General features: G+C 49.3%; 1 protein-coding gene across 1 annotated transcript; it reads left to right on the plus strand.

The window, feature by feature from the left end:
- Nucleotides 1-455: 455 nt before the first annotated feature.
- On the plus strand, nucleotides 456-11625 carry REN (renin). Its single transcript, XM_054027897.1, has 9 exons — nucleotides 456-556; nucleotides 3690-3846; nucleotides 4767-4890; nucleotides 5693-5811; nucleotides 7061-7257; nucleotides 8883-9005; nucleotides 9741-9885; nucleotides 10614-10712; nucleotides 11400-11625. The coding sequence occupies exons 1-9, from the start codon at nucleotides 456-458 to the stop codon at nucleotides 11559-11561; spliced, it is 1227 nt and encodes a 408-aa protein (XP_053883872.1). The 3' UTR covers nucleotides 11562-11625.
- The last annotated feature ends 8817 nt before the right edge of the window (nucleotides 11626-20442 follow it).

A 20442-nucleotide genomic window follows, 5' to 3' on the forward strand; every position in this document is an offset into this window, starting at 1 on the left:
CTGGCCCATGTGGCGTAAATGCCAAGTGTTGTTAAATACTTTGAGATGACTTCGGAATGCTAATAAATTAAAAGAGCACAGGTTAGCTACATGGAGAGGTTTTATTTTTTAAATCCTTTTATTAAATGCGTTTGCCCTAGTGTACCTGGAGAGATTTGAGCTGCCTTATTGGGATGTATACCGCAGTGTGTGTGTGTGTGTGTGTGTGTCCCACCCAAACTGCCCTTTGCCAGGAAGTGACTTTAAGCTCAGCTCCAAAATCTGTGTACCTATGGAGTGTCCCCATTGGCAGGATTTGTTATCCCCCAGTCTTCCTCCAATCCGCATTGAGCACAAACCTAAACAGATGCAGAAGGTTTGGCTATAAAAGCACAATGATTTTTTTCCTCTCCTTTGATGCAAGCAGGAATCTGCTGTCCCAGAGAGAGGTTTCAGCAGTGGAGAGAGAGAGGTCCATGCAAAGGGAGCAAATTAGAAAGATGCAGCAGTTTTTGATCTTTGTGATGGCTACCTGGGGTGCAGGATTCTTCTGCTCTTCAATTGATGCTTTCCAAAGGTAACGTTCTGTATGTTACTAAAGGCCTAAGGGATGGGGTGTGTGTGTTAATCTCTCTAGCATGTTTCTTTTCACTTTGGCTGTAACTGATGACAGAGGCTTCAGCTCCTGTAAATCAGGGCAGCTCTATTGACTTCCATAGAACGATGCTGATTTCCACCAGCTGAGGATCCGGCCCTCACTTTTTAAAGGTTCACTAAAGGGGTTGGGCTTTCTCTGCTCTCGGTCACTTGGGGAGGTTGCCTTGGTCAGCAGTGTCTCTATTTTTAAAAATGAAGAGGGGAAGACAAAGGGTTTTCATTTAAATCTTAGAGCTGTGAAATGGGTGAAGCAGAGGCTGTGCTATCCTCAGACAGCTGAACTGGGTTTATTTCTGCTTTGTGTCGCTAGAGCAGCCAAAGAATTCACAACTATTTTGGCCCGTTTGCCTACTTCGAGAACCTACCAGCAATTGCCAACCTCTGCCATACCACTCAGAGAAGGACAGGTAGCACACAGCATCCACCTGCCGTGTTTCCACAGCAAGGGCTTCCTCTGTTTCCAAATGCATTTCTCAAGACCGATTCTGATTTCATTACATTGGTATAAATTCAGAGTAATGCCACTGAGACCAATGGAGTGACTCCAGAGTTCCCCAGTGCAAATGAGATGTGGATCTGTCCCACACAATTTAAATTAGGCCTTTGAAGGGGATGTGGGAGAAGTTCCTACCCATGGGTGATGGCTGCAGGGCCAGGACAGAGCATTCTCCACTCTGGGTATCCAGTTAATGTAGAGTCTCTGGGAAAGGCAGAGGCAGCCGCAGGGGGTGAGTCCTTGGGTGCAGAAACTTCATGGGAATGGCAAGTTGGAGGCTGTGTTGCCACTTAGGAGACTTCTCTTACTGACAAAATAAGAACCCGAGTCAGGTCTCTGAGAACAGAGTATTTTTTTAGCCTTGTAAACGTCTATAGGGACCATGCCTCAGGGCCCAACAAGGGCGGGGGAATTAGTGAATAGGTCACCCCAAGGGCTGGTCCTAGACTGGAACACTGGACTCCAATGCTTCTGAGCTTTGGGAAAGGCGGGACCTGAATTTCGCCGGCTGGGTCCATCTCTCGTAGAGCAGGTGATATTTTTCGGTTGAATTCGTTTTTTGGCAAAAAATGCAAACTTGGAGCCATGGAAACGCTTCCCACATTTGTGTTGGTTTTGCCAAATTCTTTGTGTTGGGCGGAGGGGAAACTGCAAATTCGGAAACAATTGAAATGTTTTAATTATTTTTTTGTTTGAAACCACTTTTCATTTCCAAATTTCTTTCCGTTTTATTTTATAAAATGCTCAAAATCTAAACAAAACATTTAATTCAACCTGAAACAATATTTTATTCAGCTTTTCAATTGGCCTGAAAATGTTCATTTGTGGGTGGATCTAAAAGGATTTTTTTATTTGATTTTTCAGAATTGCCCCTAAAAAAACCCGTTCTTCTCCTAACACTTCTCTACTCACCACACTTTAGAATGTGGGAAGAGGGGCAGGGAAAGAAAGGATAACATTCTCTAAAGCACCGAAGTGACTTAGGAGCTGACGTCTCATTTTGAAAAGTGACTTGGGCATTTTTAGTATGCTATGTCTCATTGAAAGTCCGTGAAAATTTTACCCCAGATTGTGGACAGGTAACATGAGGAATGACTGGAGACAGAAAGACAGACAAAGGAACATGGAGAAAGAGAGACCCACAGAGAGAGGAAAAGAAAGGCAAAGAGAAGTGGTGTAGATCAGGATGGAAACAAGAGAGGGAGAATAAACTTTGCTGGAGGAGAACATAGAAGAATGAGAAATGTTCACAGCAAAAAGAGAAGGCGGAGGGAAGGCAATAAATGCAGAGGCTCAAAGATAATTAGCCAAGTGCTGTATGGGGAGGTTTCTGTTTCCTCTCCAGAATCAAGGCCATGCTAGAGGAATCCAAAATGCTCTTGACTTGATGGACTGTTGGTTCGGTCTGATCTGACAAACCCTCTGAACGAAGGAGAAGCTAGTGGTTAGAGCATGGATGGGATTTCAGGGGTAAGGGATACAGGGGACCCAGCAACCAAGGAGCATTGGGAAGGAAAGGAAAAGTGACTTTATAAAGCTATTAGTGGCAAATGATACCCTGTATTGTGATGCTGTCCCGTCCCAGAGGGGCGCAGCCCCCATGCTGCTGGGACTCCGTAAGGAGCGCGCTGCACCAATGCCCTGATACAGCACTCGGGGGCGAGTCTGTCCCCCAGCTTGAGACTGAAGTCCAACATCCCGAGTGACCGTGTGAGGGTCTGAAAGGTCCAGTGGCATATTCTGCAACAGCAGAAGGGGGGCAAGAGGAGGGGGACGACCACCGTGCCCTGGCCAAATTCCAACTCGCGTCAGGCCATTCCGCCTCCTTAAACTCCCCCTGCAGTGTCAATAGAATATAATAATCTCCTGCATCCCTGGCCCGGCAAGCGTGAGATCCGGCCTCATGCAGTCGTTTTGCTCTACCGAGCCGTGACTGGCCTTAGGCGTGAGCAATGCCGGGTCATCTGGGGACATGTTTCCATAGCTCTGTGCTGATTGTGCCAGTCACCGAGCTGCTTCATCTTCCACTGGGATAAGAGGGGCAGTTTGGGGCAGCCTGTGAGCTCCAGACTCCAGTCAGGCCGGCAGATCTGTTATTCTGAGGCAGGTGTTTACCGCCACCTAGAGTAACTGAGTTGCATTCGCCAGGCCAGCTGCTGTGACAGCCTAGAGGAACGCCGGGTCTCTCCCCCCAGTGTGGCTTTCTACAGGCCCAATTCTGTTCTCAGACCAGTTTTGCTGTGGAGTTACTCGGCTGACTTTGGTGGAGTCACTCCTGATTTACACCAGCGTCAGTAAGAGCAGAAGCGGACCCAGATGAAAGAACGGGCACATGGGGATTTTCAAGCATTTATGCATAACGGGTCAGATCCTCAGCTGCTGTCTGTGTAGCCCCCTTTGATTTATATGACCCCAGTTGAGGGTCTAGCTCCGTCTTTCCTGAGATGCAGAGGAAATCTGACAAGCTATCTGGCATCTTCTCCTGCCGCTCCCTCCAGGCACCTTGCAACCATTACCCTAACCCCCTGGCATTTTTCCTTCTTCCCCCAATGTACAGGATCCCACTAAAGAAAATGCCCTCAATCCGTCAGACCTTGCAGGAGATGGGTGTGAAAGTGTCAGACGTCTTCCCTGCCCTGAAGCAGAATAAATACGCCGGTGCCACAGGCCCTCGGAACGGGACGGCCCCCACCATCCTCACCAACTATCTGGATGTGAGTTTTCCCCATTGCTTTGGTACCCATCCCCAGGTCTCCTTCCATATTTACGGGCTTGTCGACACAAGAGTTGTACAGCTTTATCTGCCCTGCTGTAGTTAAAGCGGTACAATCCCCCTAGTGTGGACGCAGCTCCGTCGTCCTGTCCCGCACTGACAGAGCTATCGCCACATGGGAAGCCGATAACTTCTGACCGAGCTATAGTGTATCTTTTATTAAAATGATGTCCAGACTTGATAAAAGACTTCAAATGATGGAGAATCTGCCATGTTCCAAAGGCGCGTTCCCATTTACAGGGAAGCACGGAGGGAAACGGACGGGACCGAGAAATATAGAGAGCACTTCAGGGCAGGAACAATCTTGTGTCACCCTGAGTCCCCTGGCAGCACTTAAATAAGAATGTGCTGTCGGGGGAGCTGTTCAGAGACACGGGGGCCTAGCCCTGTTTAAGGCTCGGCGTTGCCCGGCCGAAGCGATTTAGATGCCCATGTCCCGTTTTCGAAAGGGACTCAGGCTGTTTGCAAGTCAACGGGACGTGGGCTCCGAAGTGCCTACGTTGGTTTTGGAAATTGCTCAGGCCTGGCAATACTCAGCAGAGCAACGCCTAAATCCCTTTAAAAATCTGGGCCCAAGTGCCTTGTCCAAGGTCCCCCAGCATGTTTGTGGTGGAGCCGGAGCAGGTCTCCCGTTGCCCGTATGGGGATGATGATACCTGTCGACCAGGCTTGCAGGGAGTGACTTAAGTATTAACGTTTGCTAATGGCTGTGAGATCCTCTGATGAGGCGCTTGTTACGCTTAGAGTGCATCGATTGGAAAGCAGGTCATTTTCCCTAGAGATAATGCTCTGCCCAGCCCAAATCCGCATTGCCGGGGCTCCCATTCGGTTCTAACGTTCCTCCCGTTGTGTGTTCTCCAGACCCAGTACTTTGGCGAGATCAGCATTGGCACACCAGCGCAGACCTTCAAGGTGGTCTTTGACACGGGCTCGGCCAACCTTTGGGTGCCTTCCTACAGATGCTCTCCACTCTACAGCGCCTGCGGTGAGCCCTGGAGTGTCTCATGCCCAAGTCACCTGGGAACACTGTCAGGGGACAAATTCTGGGCTTGTGCAAATCAGGACTCCATTTGACTCAATGGATTGAGAGCAGAATTAGACCCCACTTCTTGTGGCTCTTGCAATCAGCCTGCATCATTTTCAGTAGGAAGGTTGCATAGGACCCAGAGTGGGGAGTATGGAAGAAGCCTGTGGTGTAACAAAGTGCACACTCACACCTCAACATGCATGGTGAAATCGTAGGGAAACGCTACTTCCAGGCGGGACTGTATGTGTCACGGTGCAGGGAAGGGTTCTGGACTCGGCCACTTGGTGGGAGCATGTATGCGGTCATAGCAGGAGAGAGCACGGCTGATGGGAGGAAAGGACTTGAATGACATCTCAGAACAGATCTCAGGAAGTTGGGAATGTGGGAAAACTGCCACAAACCGCCAGCACCTGTGGAGGGAGTCTGATCTTGTGATGAAGGGAATCGGAGATCTGGGCAGCTATTCCCTGCTCTGACACTGACCCCCTGGGTGACCTTGGGGAAGTCCCTTCATCCCTCTGAGCCTGATCCAAAGCCCATTGAAATCATATGAAAGACTCCCATTGACTTGGATGGGCTTTGGCTTAGGCTCTCTCTGTAAAAAGGGGATAATTCTTCGCTGCATCACAGGGCAGGGGGCGGAAGAATTCATTAACCTTCATGAGGCACTCACATACTATAGTGATGGAAGCAGATAGCGCCCGCCTGTCATGCTGATTGGCTTTAACTCCTGCCACTCTCCTTTCTAATGTATCCCCAGTGTCTCACAACCGCTACGACTCTTCCAAGTCACGCACGTACCTGGAGAACGGAACGGGCTTTGCTATCCAGTATGGATCAGGAAGCGTGAAAGGCTTCCTCAGCCAGGATGTCGTCATGGTAAGTGCTGGCAAAGCCATGGTAAGCGCTGGCAAAGCCATGCTAAGGATAAACCCGATGGTCTACTCCAAAGCCCATTGAAGTCAATGGAAAGACACCCACTGACTCCACTAAGCTTTGTATCAGGCCATTACCACCCCCCCTCCCCCCCAGCATAGGTCAAATCCTCCACTAGTGTAACTCAGTAGAGCACCATTGACTTCTATGTAGACATACCCATTGCACCAGCTGGGGATCTGGCCCATTGACTCAGTGGATTTCTATAGCAAAGATTTCATCTGCAAAGATCCCAAAGCACTTTACAGACTGACAGGATTGCTGCCCCCGTCAGTCGAGCCAGTTCTGTCCTGGAACATGGACGCACCACACAACCACGTTTCAAAGCTGGGTAGAGCAAAGTAGACTACAGCACTTTGAGTGCACGGCAGCTGCATCCACACAGATAAGTAGTGTGAGGCAGGCCACTGCAGGGTCGATTTACACCCCAGCTAGCCTCAAACTAAGTGTTCATGTAGACAAGCCCTTCCTTTTTCCGGTAAATGAAAGCATAGATTCTCCCATAATCGCTGGATTCCTGGAGTTTCGTGCTTTAAGAACCATGTCAAGTATTGGAAGGGTCCTGAAAAAATCAAAAGCACTGACAACCCTGGAATGTCCAATAGCGAAGAGTGTAGTAGGTTTTGTTTAAACTCACATCACCACAGGCATTGTTAGTTACACAGGGCTAGGAGCCTGTCAGGCTTTTGCCCAAAATACAGGAGAACGGAAGCCAGGGTTTGTGGCTCCACCTGCAATGATTTGGAGCCTGGCTGAGCACCCCCAGCTCCCATCAGCGGGAGTTGTGGGGCTCAACATGAAAATCAGGCTGTTGGGAGGGATGATCTCCATTCCCTTGAGCAGCAGTAGTGTTTGGGGTGGATGGGGGGCAGAGCAGCGTCTGCAGTGGTTCATAGTGGCTGTGGACATGTGTGCACGGGGTTAGAGCAGCCCGTGTGGCTGCTCTAATCTGCACTGGAAACAGCAGTAGCCCCTGAAAACCCCAGGATCAGGGAGCTTCGCTACTTATCCCTTGGTCCTTGAACTCTGCATGGATGAATCAGGGTCCGTTGTGCTCCCAGCCCTCTTGAGTGTTTAAATGAACAACATGCAAAATACCCGAGTGCACAATACTTGTGCACCAAAGAGAAACACACTAGACTCCCATGTACCCTCGACTAATCTGCATTGTCTCATACTCTTCTCTCCCCAGGTGGCTGATATCCCCATCATCCAGGTCTTTGCTGAAGCCACGGCGCTGCCTGCCTTCCCCTTCATCTTTGCCAGATTTGATGGGGTGCTGGGCATGGGGTACCCCAGTCAGGCCATCGATGGCATCACCCCAGTGTTTGACCGGATCCTCTCCCAGCAGATCCTGAAGGAGGATGTGTTCTCGGTCTACTACAGCAGGTGGGTGTCGCTAGTAGCAAACAGCCTGTACCACAGAGGAACTGGGAGTGCTGCATGAGTCTATTAGTCCTGTACAGTGTGGTGGAGGTCTCTGGGGTTCACTACTGCAAGAGTAATGGGGATAAAAGTTGTCTGGGTTCAGAGTTATGGCCTTGTTTGGCACGGCCTTCACTGTCTGTTCAAGAAACAGAAGAGCAGGAAGGTTGGCAGGGTTGGAACTGAATAAGAGAGGAGCTGTGGGGCCAGGCTGGAAGGGTACAGGCAGAGTTGTGTGGGTGCCCAGAACAGGAGTAATAGGAGAAGCTGTGGACCAACATTGAGAGGGCCGGGCACAGTTGTGTTGGGGACCCATTACTGGACTAACCAGGGGTGTTGCAGGTCAGAGTGAAAGGCAGACGTGGTCAAAAATTGTCATTCAAAACATGTTTTGGTGGAAAATGGCTTTTTCGTTAAACAAATAATTTTTCTGTAAGAAATACCCATTTATGACCCCAAAAATGTTCAGGTTCCTGTGGGGGAAAAAAAGGGAAAACCCCAAAACCGAAATTGTTTGGGCTTTCCGCAGCTGAAAATGGGCGGAGGAGAAGTCGTTTTTTCAATGAAAATCCAAAAACTTTTGAGGAAAAATATTGATGGAATTAAAAATGTCTCCGTTTCCATCCAACATGTGTGCAGCATCAACCCCCGCTTCCCGGCCAGCTTTAGTGAAAGGCCTTCGGAAGCGTGGCTTGGGGGAAAGCTTACCCTGAAGCCATCTGCACCATGCTCAGCCCACACTGGTGCTGTCACTTCCTGGCTTTTATGAGCAGTAAAACTAAATTCAAGAGACAAAAAATAATGCGAAACAAATCTGGAAATCAGAATGTGAAGCGACACGTGTGGATCTCGTGCTCTCTCATGAAGGTGTGACTGTCAGTGATGAACAGAGCCTAATGACGCCTTTCCCAAAGTCCTTGGTCTGCAGTCCTGGGCCAGATCCTCAGTTGATGTGAATGAGTGTAGCTCTAGGCAAGCTTGCACCAGCTCAGGATCTGGCCAGCTGGTACGCAGAGCTCCTGAAGGCAAAATCTCCGTAGGATCCTTGTTTTATTAGATTTCTCTTTCTTTGCAGAGCTTCGAAGTAAGAAGATGATAAAACACAAACCCTCTCGAGGCGTCACCACACTAACAATCACCCTTGCACCCCGGTGCTGGGCGGTAAACTCTGCTAGCTCTGCCAGAAACATACCCAAAAATGACTCCCTTTAGCAGCCCAGTATTGGTTAGTATGAGCTCCCTCTGCACTTACTGGGCCACTGACACAAGAGGTCCATTACGCTCGCTGGAACACTCCTCGGCCTCTAAAGCACGGCCTTGCCCAAGCAGCCTGGTGGCAGCTTTGCTAGGTGTGAACTTGAGATCCCCAAGAAGCCTCTAATCAGAGCTTTCAGCATGCTGGAGCCATCTCCCAGACTCTATTCACCGTGCGCACTAACTCCCCTCACTCGATTCATCTGGCACATGGGAAATCTGCAAGGCATCATGTCTTGGTCCCTATGGGGTTTCCCCAGGCCCTGCCTTCCTGGAGTGGAGACCCGAGAGAAGGGACAAGCTAGGAAGTTACTCTGTTGTGTTTTATGTCCTAGGAACTCTCTTCTGAAACCCGGAGGGGAAATTATCCTTGGAGGAAGTGATCCAGCCTACTACACGGGGAATTTTCACTACCTGAACATCAACAAGAACGGCTACTGGCAGATCAGCATGAAGGGGTCAGTAGCAGGGAGCACGCCTGGCCCTTACCTAGCTCCCTCCCTCCTAGGTGGGGAGGGATTTGGGGAGGTACGGTAGAGTTATCAAAGCTGGAATCGGGCTGGGTCACTGGGGTTAACCCCTTTAACGCCTGCAAAAAGTGCTGGGGGACAAATAACATTGGATCCCAAAGGTTAACAAGAATAGTGCTGACTTCGTGTGTCACCCTCCTCGTGCTCAACATGAGAGAATTACCCACAGTCCAGTCCCGGGAGGTCGGTAAGCCCAGTTCACAGGCAGGGAGACTGAGACACAGGGTGTGACTTGTCCAAGGAGACACAGAGTCATTGGCAGCGCAGGGCTAGAACCCATTCAGCATGCACAAGCCACCCACGCACACCCCGGCCCCGAGCCTGGGGTTCCTGACCCTGAGCTGTATGTGTTACAGGGCTGGGGCTGGGAGGAATGTGTAGGAGCTAGCAGATTGATGTGGCCGGGGCTTGGGTCTGTTGGAAGGGTCAGAGCAGATGCACGTCAGCACCTAGCAGCAGGATGTGAAGGGAGGTGGAAGGAGATGGACTGGGAGGGAAGGAGTTGGTGCTGATTGGAGGGGCCAGGAGAGAGAGGGAGCTGCCTAGATTTATGTAATTTCTAAGGCTCCTGTTGACCTTGATATTACAGGGCAGGGGTGACCAGAGTGCTGTCGGGAGGGGAGAGGTTAGGGGAAAGTCAGAGCTCTTTCCTTCACTCCATAGGGTGTCTGTCGGTGCTGAGACATTGTTCTGCAAAGAAGGTTGTTCGGTGGCCATCGACACTGGGGCTTCCTACATCACCGGCCCAGCAGGCTCCATAGCTGTGCTGATGAGAGCCATCCAGGCGGCGGAGCTGGCGGAAGGAGGGGTGAGCAAACCCACCATTCGCTCTTGTCCATCTGCTCGCTGGTTGGCATGTGACCAAGCAGCCAGCTTCACGAGGTCCCGACCTGGGAACTAGGGCAGGTGCTGGGGATGAGGTTACAATTGATTCCCAGGGGAGAGCATGCAGCTTGCCTCTCCTTGGCTGTGACAGTGCCCCTGTCTTCCCAGACCATGGGGTAGCACTGGCCATTCCCACTGGCAGAGACAGGTCATCTCATCCTCTCCCAGCGGTGCAGGAGCAGATGGAGTGTGTTGATGACTTCTTTATGAAGCCAGGGGTCAAAGACTCCATGTGCGTTAGGGCTGGCCAGGGGTGGATAAGGAGAGAGATTCCTTTTGGGAGCGTAGTCACAGCCCCAGGCAGAGGGAGGCAGAACAGGACTCCTGGCCCCCAGGTTTTTACTGTCTTGTTAACTCACTCTTGGTCTCCTTCCAGCTTGTTCTGTGTGGTTGCACCTCTTTAGGAGGCGGGGTGAGGTAGTCCAAGAAGCCCAAATGAGCAGTGAAGTGGGGGGGCGGGTGATATGGGATGCCCCACACTGTTCGGTCTCCATTGCTAGCATGGGTCTGCTTTATCGAATGAGATGTAACAGCCTCTAGTTGAGGCTACTTGTGCCTACAGTAGGTTCTTTGCTGGACCGTCCTGCTCTGAGCCCCAGGAGACAGCCTCTGTAGAACCTAATCACCTTCTCCTTCCTTCCTCTGCTCCAGTATATCGTTGACTGTGACAAAGTCCACCTGCTGCCCGATATCGCCTTCCACCTCGGTGGGAAGGTCTACACACTCAGTGGCTCAGCCTACGTCCTCCGGGTGAGATGCCTATCCTCTGTTAATGGCGGTGGGGGTGGGGAAGGCAGCTGCTGCTCCTGACAAGGGATTTCTAGGTGATGCCCACTAAAGAACATGTGTGCCAGCATTAAGGGCAGAAAAGGGTTTAGCAAGAGATCACTTCTTTTCGGGCAGTTCCCCAGTTGTGTTCTTTATCTGGTTCAGAGCTGTTATTTTGGGTATCATCAGCCGTGGACTCCAGACTTATGCCCAATATATTATTCCCATAACACACCTAGGAATAAAAATAAGCCTAAACCAGAACTAGTTTTTCCAAAGCTCACAAAGTTGGTGGAGCTGTCTGGATAAACGAGGACCTGACTCCAACCCCCCACCCCCTGCTTTTACAAAACACAAACCCTCCCTGGGTAATTTCACATCTTCACAGCAAAATCTCAGGAGTGAAGAGCACAGCAGCAGGAGAATCTGGTGTGAGGGGCAGGGCCTGGGGTGAGGAGCAGGAATCTGGAGCAGGCCTGGCTGGAAAGCATAGACTGAAGTGTGGACCAGACTCCTGGGAGAAGAGGTTGTGGAGCTAAGTAGCAACCAGGGGGGGGGGGAGCAGTTACCTGGGGCATTTCAGGGTCTGGGGAAACAAATTCCAATCCAGGACAGGAATCTCTCCCCCCGGCGTCTGTCCTCATAAGCTGGGCCTCTTTCCTTTCATAGCAATCCCAGTATGGAGAGGACATCTGCATCGTGGCATTCTCAGGTCTGGACATCCCTCCTCCAACCGGCCCCCTCTGGATCCTGGGAGCCAGCTTCATCGGGCAATACTACACCGAATTCGACCGGCGGAACAACCGAATCGGCTTCGCCACCTCCCTCTGACAGCAGGAGTGGGGGAGTTGGGCAGAGGGAAAAGGAGAGAGTATCGGTTTGGAGAAGAAACACAAGACTGCCAAGGAGAAGCATTTTAAACTGTGAAAGAGAATAGCTTAGCGGAGTAGTTCCTTAAAAGCACAAAAAACACGCTCTGTCTATATTTAAGCAAAAACCCCTTATTGGTCCACTTTGAAAATCAATGCTACACTTCAGTGATAGGCCTCAGAATTAGCCCTCTTTGCTCCAGAACTTCTCCACTCCATGGTCCTCATCACGCAGGCACCGATCTCCTCTTCCCTGGGGACTGGGTCTCGTCACTTGCAACTTTTATTTTTCCAAATTGTTTTGAGCCTCCTTTTGCCACAGCTGGACTTACTGCTACATTCCTACCCTATGAATCAGCTGAGAGAGACACTTGCCCACAAGCCAGAATTTTCTAAGAGTGTAATATGTTACATTGGGTGAATTTGACTTCAACCTAGCTGCCTAAATGAGAGCTGAGAACTTGAGAAGATCTGGCCCTAATTGGGGGTACCGAGTGCTTTGAAATTGGGCCCTGAGCTCTTCTGAAAAATTAGGACCTTAGTGGCACAGTGATAAGAAGGTTTTTGAAAGGTGACTTGCTAAAAAAAAAAATCAATTTCTAATATCAACCCAAGGTGGTGTTTTTAAGGGGGATATTCCCCTCCCCCTGAGGTTTTTTTTTTTTTTTATATATTAGCATTTCAGATTTTTCTCTCCCCTGACAGACCATATGAATGTCTGGAGAACAGGTAGGAATATGACATCAAACTTCAGGAAAGTGAAACCTGATTGATCCATAGTTTTGTTTGTGAGTTGTTTTTTAAGGCCAGAAGAGACCTTTGTGATCTGACCTCCTGCATAACACAGGCCAGCGAATTTCCCAGAAATTCCTGCCTCAAGCCCATATCTGAGAATTGAGCTAGAGAATATTTTTTTAGAAAGAGACATCCAATCTTAATTGGGAGGCTATTTGATTTTGTTCATTCCAGACTCCTCAGAATGCATTTTTGTTGCTTTTGCTTCTTTTTGTTCATGCCTAGTGCAGATGTTTGAGAGAAAAGCTCTTTTTGTTCATGAGGAGAAAGGGGCAGCAAACCCTTAAGGCCGAAAGATGCTCAGATGATTGTGAGGGGATCACATCTTGATAGAGACAGTGCTGCAGATGACGCCTCTCTCTTCTGCAGTCTCCCCTTCCATTTGCCATCACATAACAGCCCTGTGGCGATTGCTGAGATGGAAGAGCGATAACCGGAAAGGCTTCAATAGATTTTTTAGCTGGCTGCTGATGCAATTTAGCAGGGGAAATGAGGCGGAGGAGCTGGCACCATAAATCAGCCAGCTCTCCATAAACCACCAGCAAGTCTCCTCTGGACCAACAGTGGTTCGTCTACCACCGTTTGAGAACCTTGGAATGAAGGGCTGGGAAAGCCCCCATCCCAGAACCCCTCTGACAAAACCAGAGAGGACCAGACTCTGCATTCCGGAAATGTTACCTTGAAAATATCAAGCGAAGGGAAAAAAGCTTTTAAAAGAAAAATCTTTCAAGCTTCCTTTTTCCAACCTTAAAAAAAAAAAAAGGCAAAAGCTCATTTTATTCCCCCTTAGTGGGTCACCTTTAGTATGCTGATGCTTAACAGCACTGCCAGGATTAAAGGGAAGAGCTCTGTGAAATACTCACTTGAAGTTGCACCTCTCGGATTGATGCATGGATCTTTGGAAATGGTTGCAGGGTTCCAGAAAGTTGGAACCTTAAAAAGCCAACAGGTCCTGGAAATCAGGTGGAAGGTTGGAGGCCTCTATTCCCACCACGCTGTAACAGTAGGTTACAGGGAGGTGCCCTGAATCCTTACAACCTTTTTAGACTTTAAAGTGGGCTTCTGTTCTGAAAAGTGACCACGTAAAAAATGGTTCCTTCCTACTCAACCAATCAGCTCCCTGGGTTTGACTGACCCTCATCCTGGAACACACTGCAGTTCTGATCTGATGTAAATGACTGCCCAAGGTGCGGGGCAATGGTGAATTCCCTGTCCCTCCACCCCCGCTGCCCCGTTGCATATGCAGTTGTATCTTGTTTTGCAGCTCCTATTAGACCTGCAAAACCAGTACTGATGCAGGAGAGTGAGCTGAACTGTACTCTGGCTTACGCATCGTTGACAGCAATGTTAATCTGCCCTCCATTCCACCACCACCTGTGCAACGCCATTGATGATGATGGGGATACAGAGGGATAGCGCAGGGCAGAATTGTATTATGCACTAGCCAGGTTTCATAATTCATGAGTAAAATGGAACCAGCTTGCCTTTCAGATCCCAGGGTGCGTGCATGCAGCTTTTAGTTAAGGGAGCAGGGGGCAAGTCAACTCCTCTACCTCCAGTGGAGTTGAACTGAGTATAAATGGAGGTACCACAAACCTTTTTTAAAAAAAATATTTTAAACTGAGTGTATTTGATCTGGAAATCCAAATCAGCAGAACAAACATGGATCTCCCGAGTGTCATTTGTAGATATTTTTCTCAGAGCAGAGGCATACTTTAAGGTAACAGTCTTACGTTAAAATGATTAACAATCAATTGACTTGTGGATAGAACACTGGGGATGCTACCAGCCGATGGCTGCCTGCCAGGAACAGCTGAGTGTTTTGTCAAACTTTTCCACGTTGTTTGTTTGTTTTTGAGTGGTAGAAAAGCAACTCATGTGTCGTTTAATGATATATTTATAGCTTGTGTTAATCCTGCCTACTCCATGACCTTTTGTATTAAACAAAGGCTCAAAGCAACAAGGACTCTGAACTGATGTTGTTTGTTATTGCAGATGCAAGAGAAATCAAACGGATTTAAGAGCATAACAAGTGTTTCTTTATCCGAGTTTACCATAACAGACACAAAGTGTATGTTCACACTGCAGCTGGGAGATGGCACAGGCTAGCCGCTGGAGTCAAAGCCTGCCCAACTCTCTCTCTCTGAGTTCAGGTGGCTAGCTTGTAATGCCACCTGTGAGGAACTAGCCACTCTGCAATTTTTGGCGTGTTAGCTTGAGTGAAGCTATCATGAGTCTGTCCACCTGGGCTGGGAGGTATACTGCTAGCTGCAGTGTAGACAGACCCTCAGTGTAAGCGCAATATAAGAAAAGGCAGCAGCAAAAATACTCTGGCACTGAATCTAAACACATTACGGATCCTTCGTATATGTGGCCAAAATCAAAACAAAAAGTTAGTCCTGTTGAAATGATACCGATGTATCGTTCTTGTGTGCTCGTGCCTACATAACGGCGTTTTGTGTGTGCGTTTCCAGAGTTGGACAGAAAATACGTGGCCGTGAAGCGTGCGAGGCTGCGGAGACTGGGGAGTGAGATTTTCTTTGCTTTGGATTGTATTCCTATTTTCAACCTCTCACAACCCCGCAGGCTGGTTTTTGTTACACCCCCTGAGGATCACAATGCAGCAACTGAGAAACACGGGGCTAGAGAAAAAGAATGGTCTTCCGGCTGCTCACCAGGAGCCCTGAATTCAATTCCCAGCTCTGCCAGACGCGTGGGGTGACCTCACGTACGTCAGCCAGGGCCCGATTTTCAAAAGGGCGCCGCGTCCGATTTACAGCGCCCTGGGCTCTTTTGAAAATCTGGCTGTTCATCTCTCAGTGCCCTGGTTCCCCAACTGTAAAAGGGAGATAATACTTCTCTCCCACCCTTTACTAGCTAAATAGATGAGAGAGAAACTCTTTGGGTCATAGAACGGCTCTTCTTATGAGCTTGTACAGGGCAGCTGTGCTGGGGCTGTAGCTGTTTCTGTAATACAAATAGCATGGAGGTGATGCTGCAGTCAGATGGGTTTGGGAGCGGAAAGGGGGCACTAACCTACTCAAACTCCTCCCACGAGCCTAAGCTAAAGAATTTGATAGGAATGAAACAAGTAGGGCTCTCTAGGCATTAAACAGGGGTCTGTGGCAGTCACTCAGGGATCCCATGGAGTTGAATAGAGTGTTGTACCAGTTGCTATGCTGGGTGGGGGTGGGGCTGCTCAGAGAGGGTCTCAAGCAGTGCCTTTGGGGGGAAGTTCTGGGGGTGTCTGCACTCCCTGCTTCTGGAAGAATGGGCGGCCTGCCTGGGATAACCCAGCAGGAAGTGGAGTGTGAGGTCATGGAGTAGCACAGTTGTGTGCTCCATGTGATGCCGGCAGAAGGAGACAGAGCTCTATTCTAGCCCCAGCTCTGCCGTCGCCGGGGCATGTGATTCCAGGCAGGACACATCACTTCTCTAGCCAAGAGGAACAACATCCAAGTATCTGGAGAAAAATTAAACTGAGTCAGAGGCTTAAAATAGACCACACAATCCCCTCACAGAGTACGAGGGGCTGCCCTACACACACACACCCTGCTAACCCAGTGTAAAGGTATCCACGCAGGGACTGGCATGGGTTAACTAGCTCTATTTAAAAGGTGATTTGAATTAAATCAGTACAAAGTTGTGTGTGCAGACAAGGGCTTAAGGAAAACCTTTTATATTGTATCTCTGAGTGAGGATGGGTTCCTTGTGAGGGAGGATAAGAACGGCCGCACTGGGTCTGACCAAAGGTCTATCTAGCCCAGTTTCCTGTCTATCAACAGTGGCCAATGCCAGGTGCACCAGAGGGAGTGAACCTAACAGGTAATGATCAAGTGATCTCTCTCCTGCCATCCATCTCCACCCTCTGACAAACAGAGGCTAGGGACACCATTCCTTAGCCATCCTGGCTAATAGTCATTAATGGACTTCACCACCATGAATTTACCCAGTTCTCTTTTAAACCCTGTTATAGTCCTAGCCTTCACAACCTCCTCAGGCAAGGAGTTCCACAAGTTGACTGTGCACTGTGTGAAGAAGAACTTCCTTGTATTTGTTTTAAACCTGCTGCCCATTAATTTTATTTGGTGGCCCCTAGTTCTTGTATTATGGGAATAAGTAAATAACTTTTCCTTATCTACTTTCTCCACATCACTCATGATTTTATATACCTCTATCATATCCCCCCGTAGTCTCCTCTCTTCCAAGCTGAAAAGTCCTAGCCTCTTTAATCGCTCCTCATATGGGACCCGTTCCAAACCCCTAATCATTTTAGTTGCCCTTCTCTGAACCTTTTCTAGTGCCAATATGTCTTTTTTGAGATGAGGAGACCACATCTGTTCGCAGTATTCAAGATGTGGGCGTACCATCGATTTATATAAGGGCAATAATATATTCTCCGTCTTATTCTCTATCCCCTTTTTAATAATTCCTAATATCCTGTTTGCTTTTTTTACTGCCTCTGCACACTGCGTGGACATCTTCAGAGAACTATCCACGATGACTCCAAGATCTTTTTCCTGATTCGTTGTAGCTAAATTAGCCCCCATCATATTGTATGTATAGTTGGGGTTATTTTTTCCAATGTGCATTACTTTACAATTATCCACATTAAATTTCATTTGCCATTTTGTTGCCCAATCACTTAGTTTTGTGAGATCTTTTTGAAGTTCCTCACAGTCTGCTTTGGTCTTAACTATCTTGAGCAGTTTAGGATCCTACCATATATGGTCTGGTCCAAACAGCAAGGGAACCCCTGCAACTAGGGGGTGACAGCAGGCCCATGCCATATAGGGGAGGCCCTCCTTCACAGGGAACCCCTTCTACTGGAGGGCAGGGCTTCCCCCGACTCAGCCTGTGGAGGGCTGGCCTGGAACTCCGGGCTCCTATGCCCCCCAAAAGGCTTCCCTCTGGATTGGGAGCAGTGACCCTCTCCTGAAGTACAAAGGTGACCCTGCTCCAGAAGACTCCAAGGGCAAGTCTTGAGGAGCGTGGGGGAGCGTCCAAGGAATGGGTGGGAGAGATAGGAGAGCAGGGGGTAATGAGGTCAGGGTGAGGAGTTGGAGCAGTGGTGGGGGGGAATCAGAAGATGGGGAGATAGAGTAGGGGGCTATATGAGGAGAGAGTGGTGGGGGAGGTGGCAGCATGGTGTGTATGTGTGTGTAGGGGTCACAATTCCTCCCCACGACGGCTCCGCTCAGCAGCGGAAGTGAGCTCTGGGGCTCCCCTTCCCTGCAGTGCTCCCCCAACAGGGGAAGGGAGACCTGAGCTCCCCTCCCTCCCCACATTGCCTCCAGCACTAGAGAAGGGGGTCCAGACTCCCCTAAGGCCCAAGCCATCTGTGTGGGGGCAGCAGCAGCCTACAGTACATCTGTGCTTCCCCCCCAGCTTGACCCTGGAGCACTTCAAAGAGGCCCTCACTTATCTTCCTTTCACAGCATGGATATGCAGACAGTGTTAAACAATACCCTTTATAGGTCTGAAGGTCTGGCTCTTCCCAGGGAGCTGAGCCCGGCCTGTGCCTGTAGCTCTTTTGAGGCCAGTATATTAACTCGGGAGGTCCCCGGTTCGGTCCCGAGTGATGACAAAGACGACGGTCGCTACATAAGCGCATGTGCATGTATGTATATAAACAAAACTAGTGATTGCCCAAGTCTTAAATTCATGCTGCCTGTTTTCTCCGACTTCAGATTGCTGTTATGTTTACAGACAGTATCAGTTTAAATAATTGGGTCAAGACGTTTAGCCATACACGCTCGCTAGCTTTTGTCAGCTTGTTTGAATTCGTTTTTGTTGCAAAGCAGCATGCTTTCATTCACAACTATAGAGTTAGCAATACCCAGGTAGGTACGAAAGATTAGTTACTACTTAGATTGTAAACCCTCTGAGGCAATCTGTCTCTTGGTTTCTGTGTTTGTACAGCACCTAGCATCATAAGGGTCTGGTCCATGACTTGGGCTTCTACATCGTCCGGCCATACAAATAACAGCAACAAAACGTCTATGTGGGAGGTGAAATTCTGCAAACTGATCTGTGCCTCAATTCTCCATTTGTTAAAAGAGGATCCTGCTTCCGTACCTCAGAGGGGTCTCACATGAATTTACGCTTCAATACTCTGGTGACGGGCACCGCAGAAGAACATAGACAGTGGGTGTGAAAGGCTGGGCTTAAATATCTGGTTTTGCTTTTCAGGAGCCAACGCTTGTAGGAGGTCTGTAGAATGTTTGTAAAGAGCTTTGCAGTTAGTTGTGCTGTGTCTAAAACGGCAATACATTTTCTACAAAAATAACCACAGGTAACAGCCTTTACCTACCAGTTGCTTACAGAGACGTGCTTTAGGTCTTTTTAGGAGCCCTGGTTGTATCCTCTGGACATGTTTGTTTGGGTTTTAACACTAACATTTGGAGGGGGAAGGTCTCTATGGTGCACGTCCAAGGAAGCCTCACTTCAGTCTCCCCAGGGGAGACAAAGGGAAGGTGTCCTTTTAACATCTCCCACCACTCAACCATATGGAAGACTATAGAGCAATATTTGTGTGTTTCAGGAAAGAAGTCTCAGCTTGGAGCAGAGCCAAAACACACCCGTGCTGAGTGACAAGCGCAAACATCTCCTGGAAGCTCCTAATCCTAGTCTGTGCACTGGGTCCTCCTCATCAGCTGCTCACTGAATTATCAGCAGTGCTTAGGTACACGGTTGGGACGTGGGCTAGTTCTCCCTGATTGTGATCTCCAACTTTCAGGCCAGAGAAAGACGCTTCTCTGGTTTAATGACAGTTCTTGGCATTCAATTCGCACGGCTGATTCATTAAATAGCAGCCTTCCTGCAGCAGCCAAGGGAGGGTAGGGAGTGGGATCAGGTAACTCCTGAGGAGCAAAGGGGGGGTGGTGCTAGGGGCCAGCTTAACTCCTGAGAGCACAGGGAACCAGCAGCAGATGTGGTTTACAGCTCAGTAGATTTGCATGGAAAAGCTCGCATCCCCCAAAGGATAGGTACCCGCATGGTACAGGGGTACCTCCCCCTCCCTTGCCTCATGCTGGTGGGCTCCTGTGTTAAGTGCAGGGGTGTGTACTAAGGGGTGTGTTATGCTTATGTCAATGCTTAATAAAGCCAGGACCTAGGGCTGGAGTGTGTTTGGGACGGGCTGCAGTCACTTCCTAGCAAAGGGGGGGGGTTTTAACAGACAGGCCCCAGGCCAGCTCCTGAGCCGTATTCTCACTTCTTTGCATTGTTCGGGAGGCACAGAAGTGCTGGACAGCATCTAGCTCCCCCCCAGCTTGGCCAGCCCTACCCCATTCCTGTTCCCCCAGTCCCTTGCTCTAGCGGCCATGCCAGGGGAGAGGGGAGGACGTCAGGGGAGTTACTCCTGAGCTGGAGAGTGGAGAAGCAGGTCCAATATACTCAATAAATGACTGATCTGCCTCCTCTGTCCCTCACTGGTGTATTCCAACCTCAGCTAAGAAGCTTCATACCTAGGCTCCATGGCTGTTGCTGGCTATAACTCGCAGCTGTAATCTATTAACGTTACTTAAAGGGGGTATAGGGCAGTAGATTCAATTGTGTCCCCTAAAACAGCATTCCCCTTTAAACAAAGTCCTTCTGAGCCCTGGTAATGAAACAGCCACAGCAGAGCCTTAGGCCTCGGTAATTGACAGGCCCATTTCCTGGCTACCACTCTGTGCAACAGGCGGAGAGCACTGGCTGTGAGCCACTGGGGACTTGCAACTGATGAGCATTCACACTTCTGATTGCAACGGACAAGGCAATTAGGCCAAACTCAGCCTAGCGCAATGGTTGGAGCAATTATGACCGTCCCATTAAAGTGACAGATCCCCTTCTATTTATAGGCTGGTGGGGGGGACTCAGGATCCTGAGGGTAAAGTGACTTTCCTGACTGACTGTGTCCCATTTATCTGGCTCCAATGTCTGAGTGCTTTGGAGAGGGCTGTTTTGCTCCATGACCGAACTTTCCCCTGATAATCAGGCCTCTCTGGACCACACCAATAGGCAGCAGAGGGCAAAGGAGACTAATCCCTAAATAGCAGCGAGGT

The sequence above is a fragment of the Malaclemys terrapin genome, chromosome 4, assembly GCF_027887155.1.
Source record: "Malaclemys terrapin pileata isolate rMalTer1 chromosome 4, rMalTer1.hap1, whole genome shotgun sequence".
Taxonomy (NCBI): domain Eukaryota; kingdom Metazoa; phylum Chordata; order Testudines; family Emydidae; genus Malaclemys; species Malaclemys terrapin.

Excerpts from the sequence above, each read along its gene's own strand:
- REN (XM_054027897.1), top strand. The coding sequence starts at position 456 with ATGCAAAGGGAGCAAATTAGAAAGATGCAGCAGTTTTTGATCTTTGTG. Across the intron at positions 557-3,689 it reads TCAATTGATGCTTTCCAAAG|GATCCCACTAAAGAAAATGC; the intron begins GTAACGTTCTGT and ends CCCAATGTACAG. Across the intron at positions 5,812-7,060 it reads TCAGCCAGGATGTCGTCATG|GTGGCTGATATCCCCATCAT; the intron begins GTAAGTGCTGGC and ends TTCTCTCCCCAG.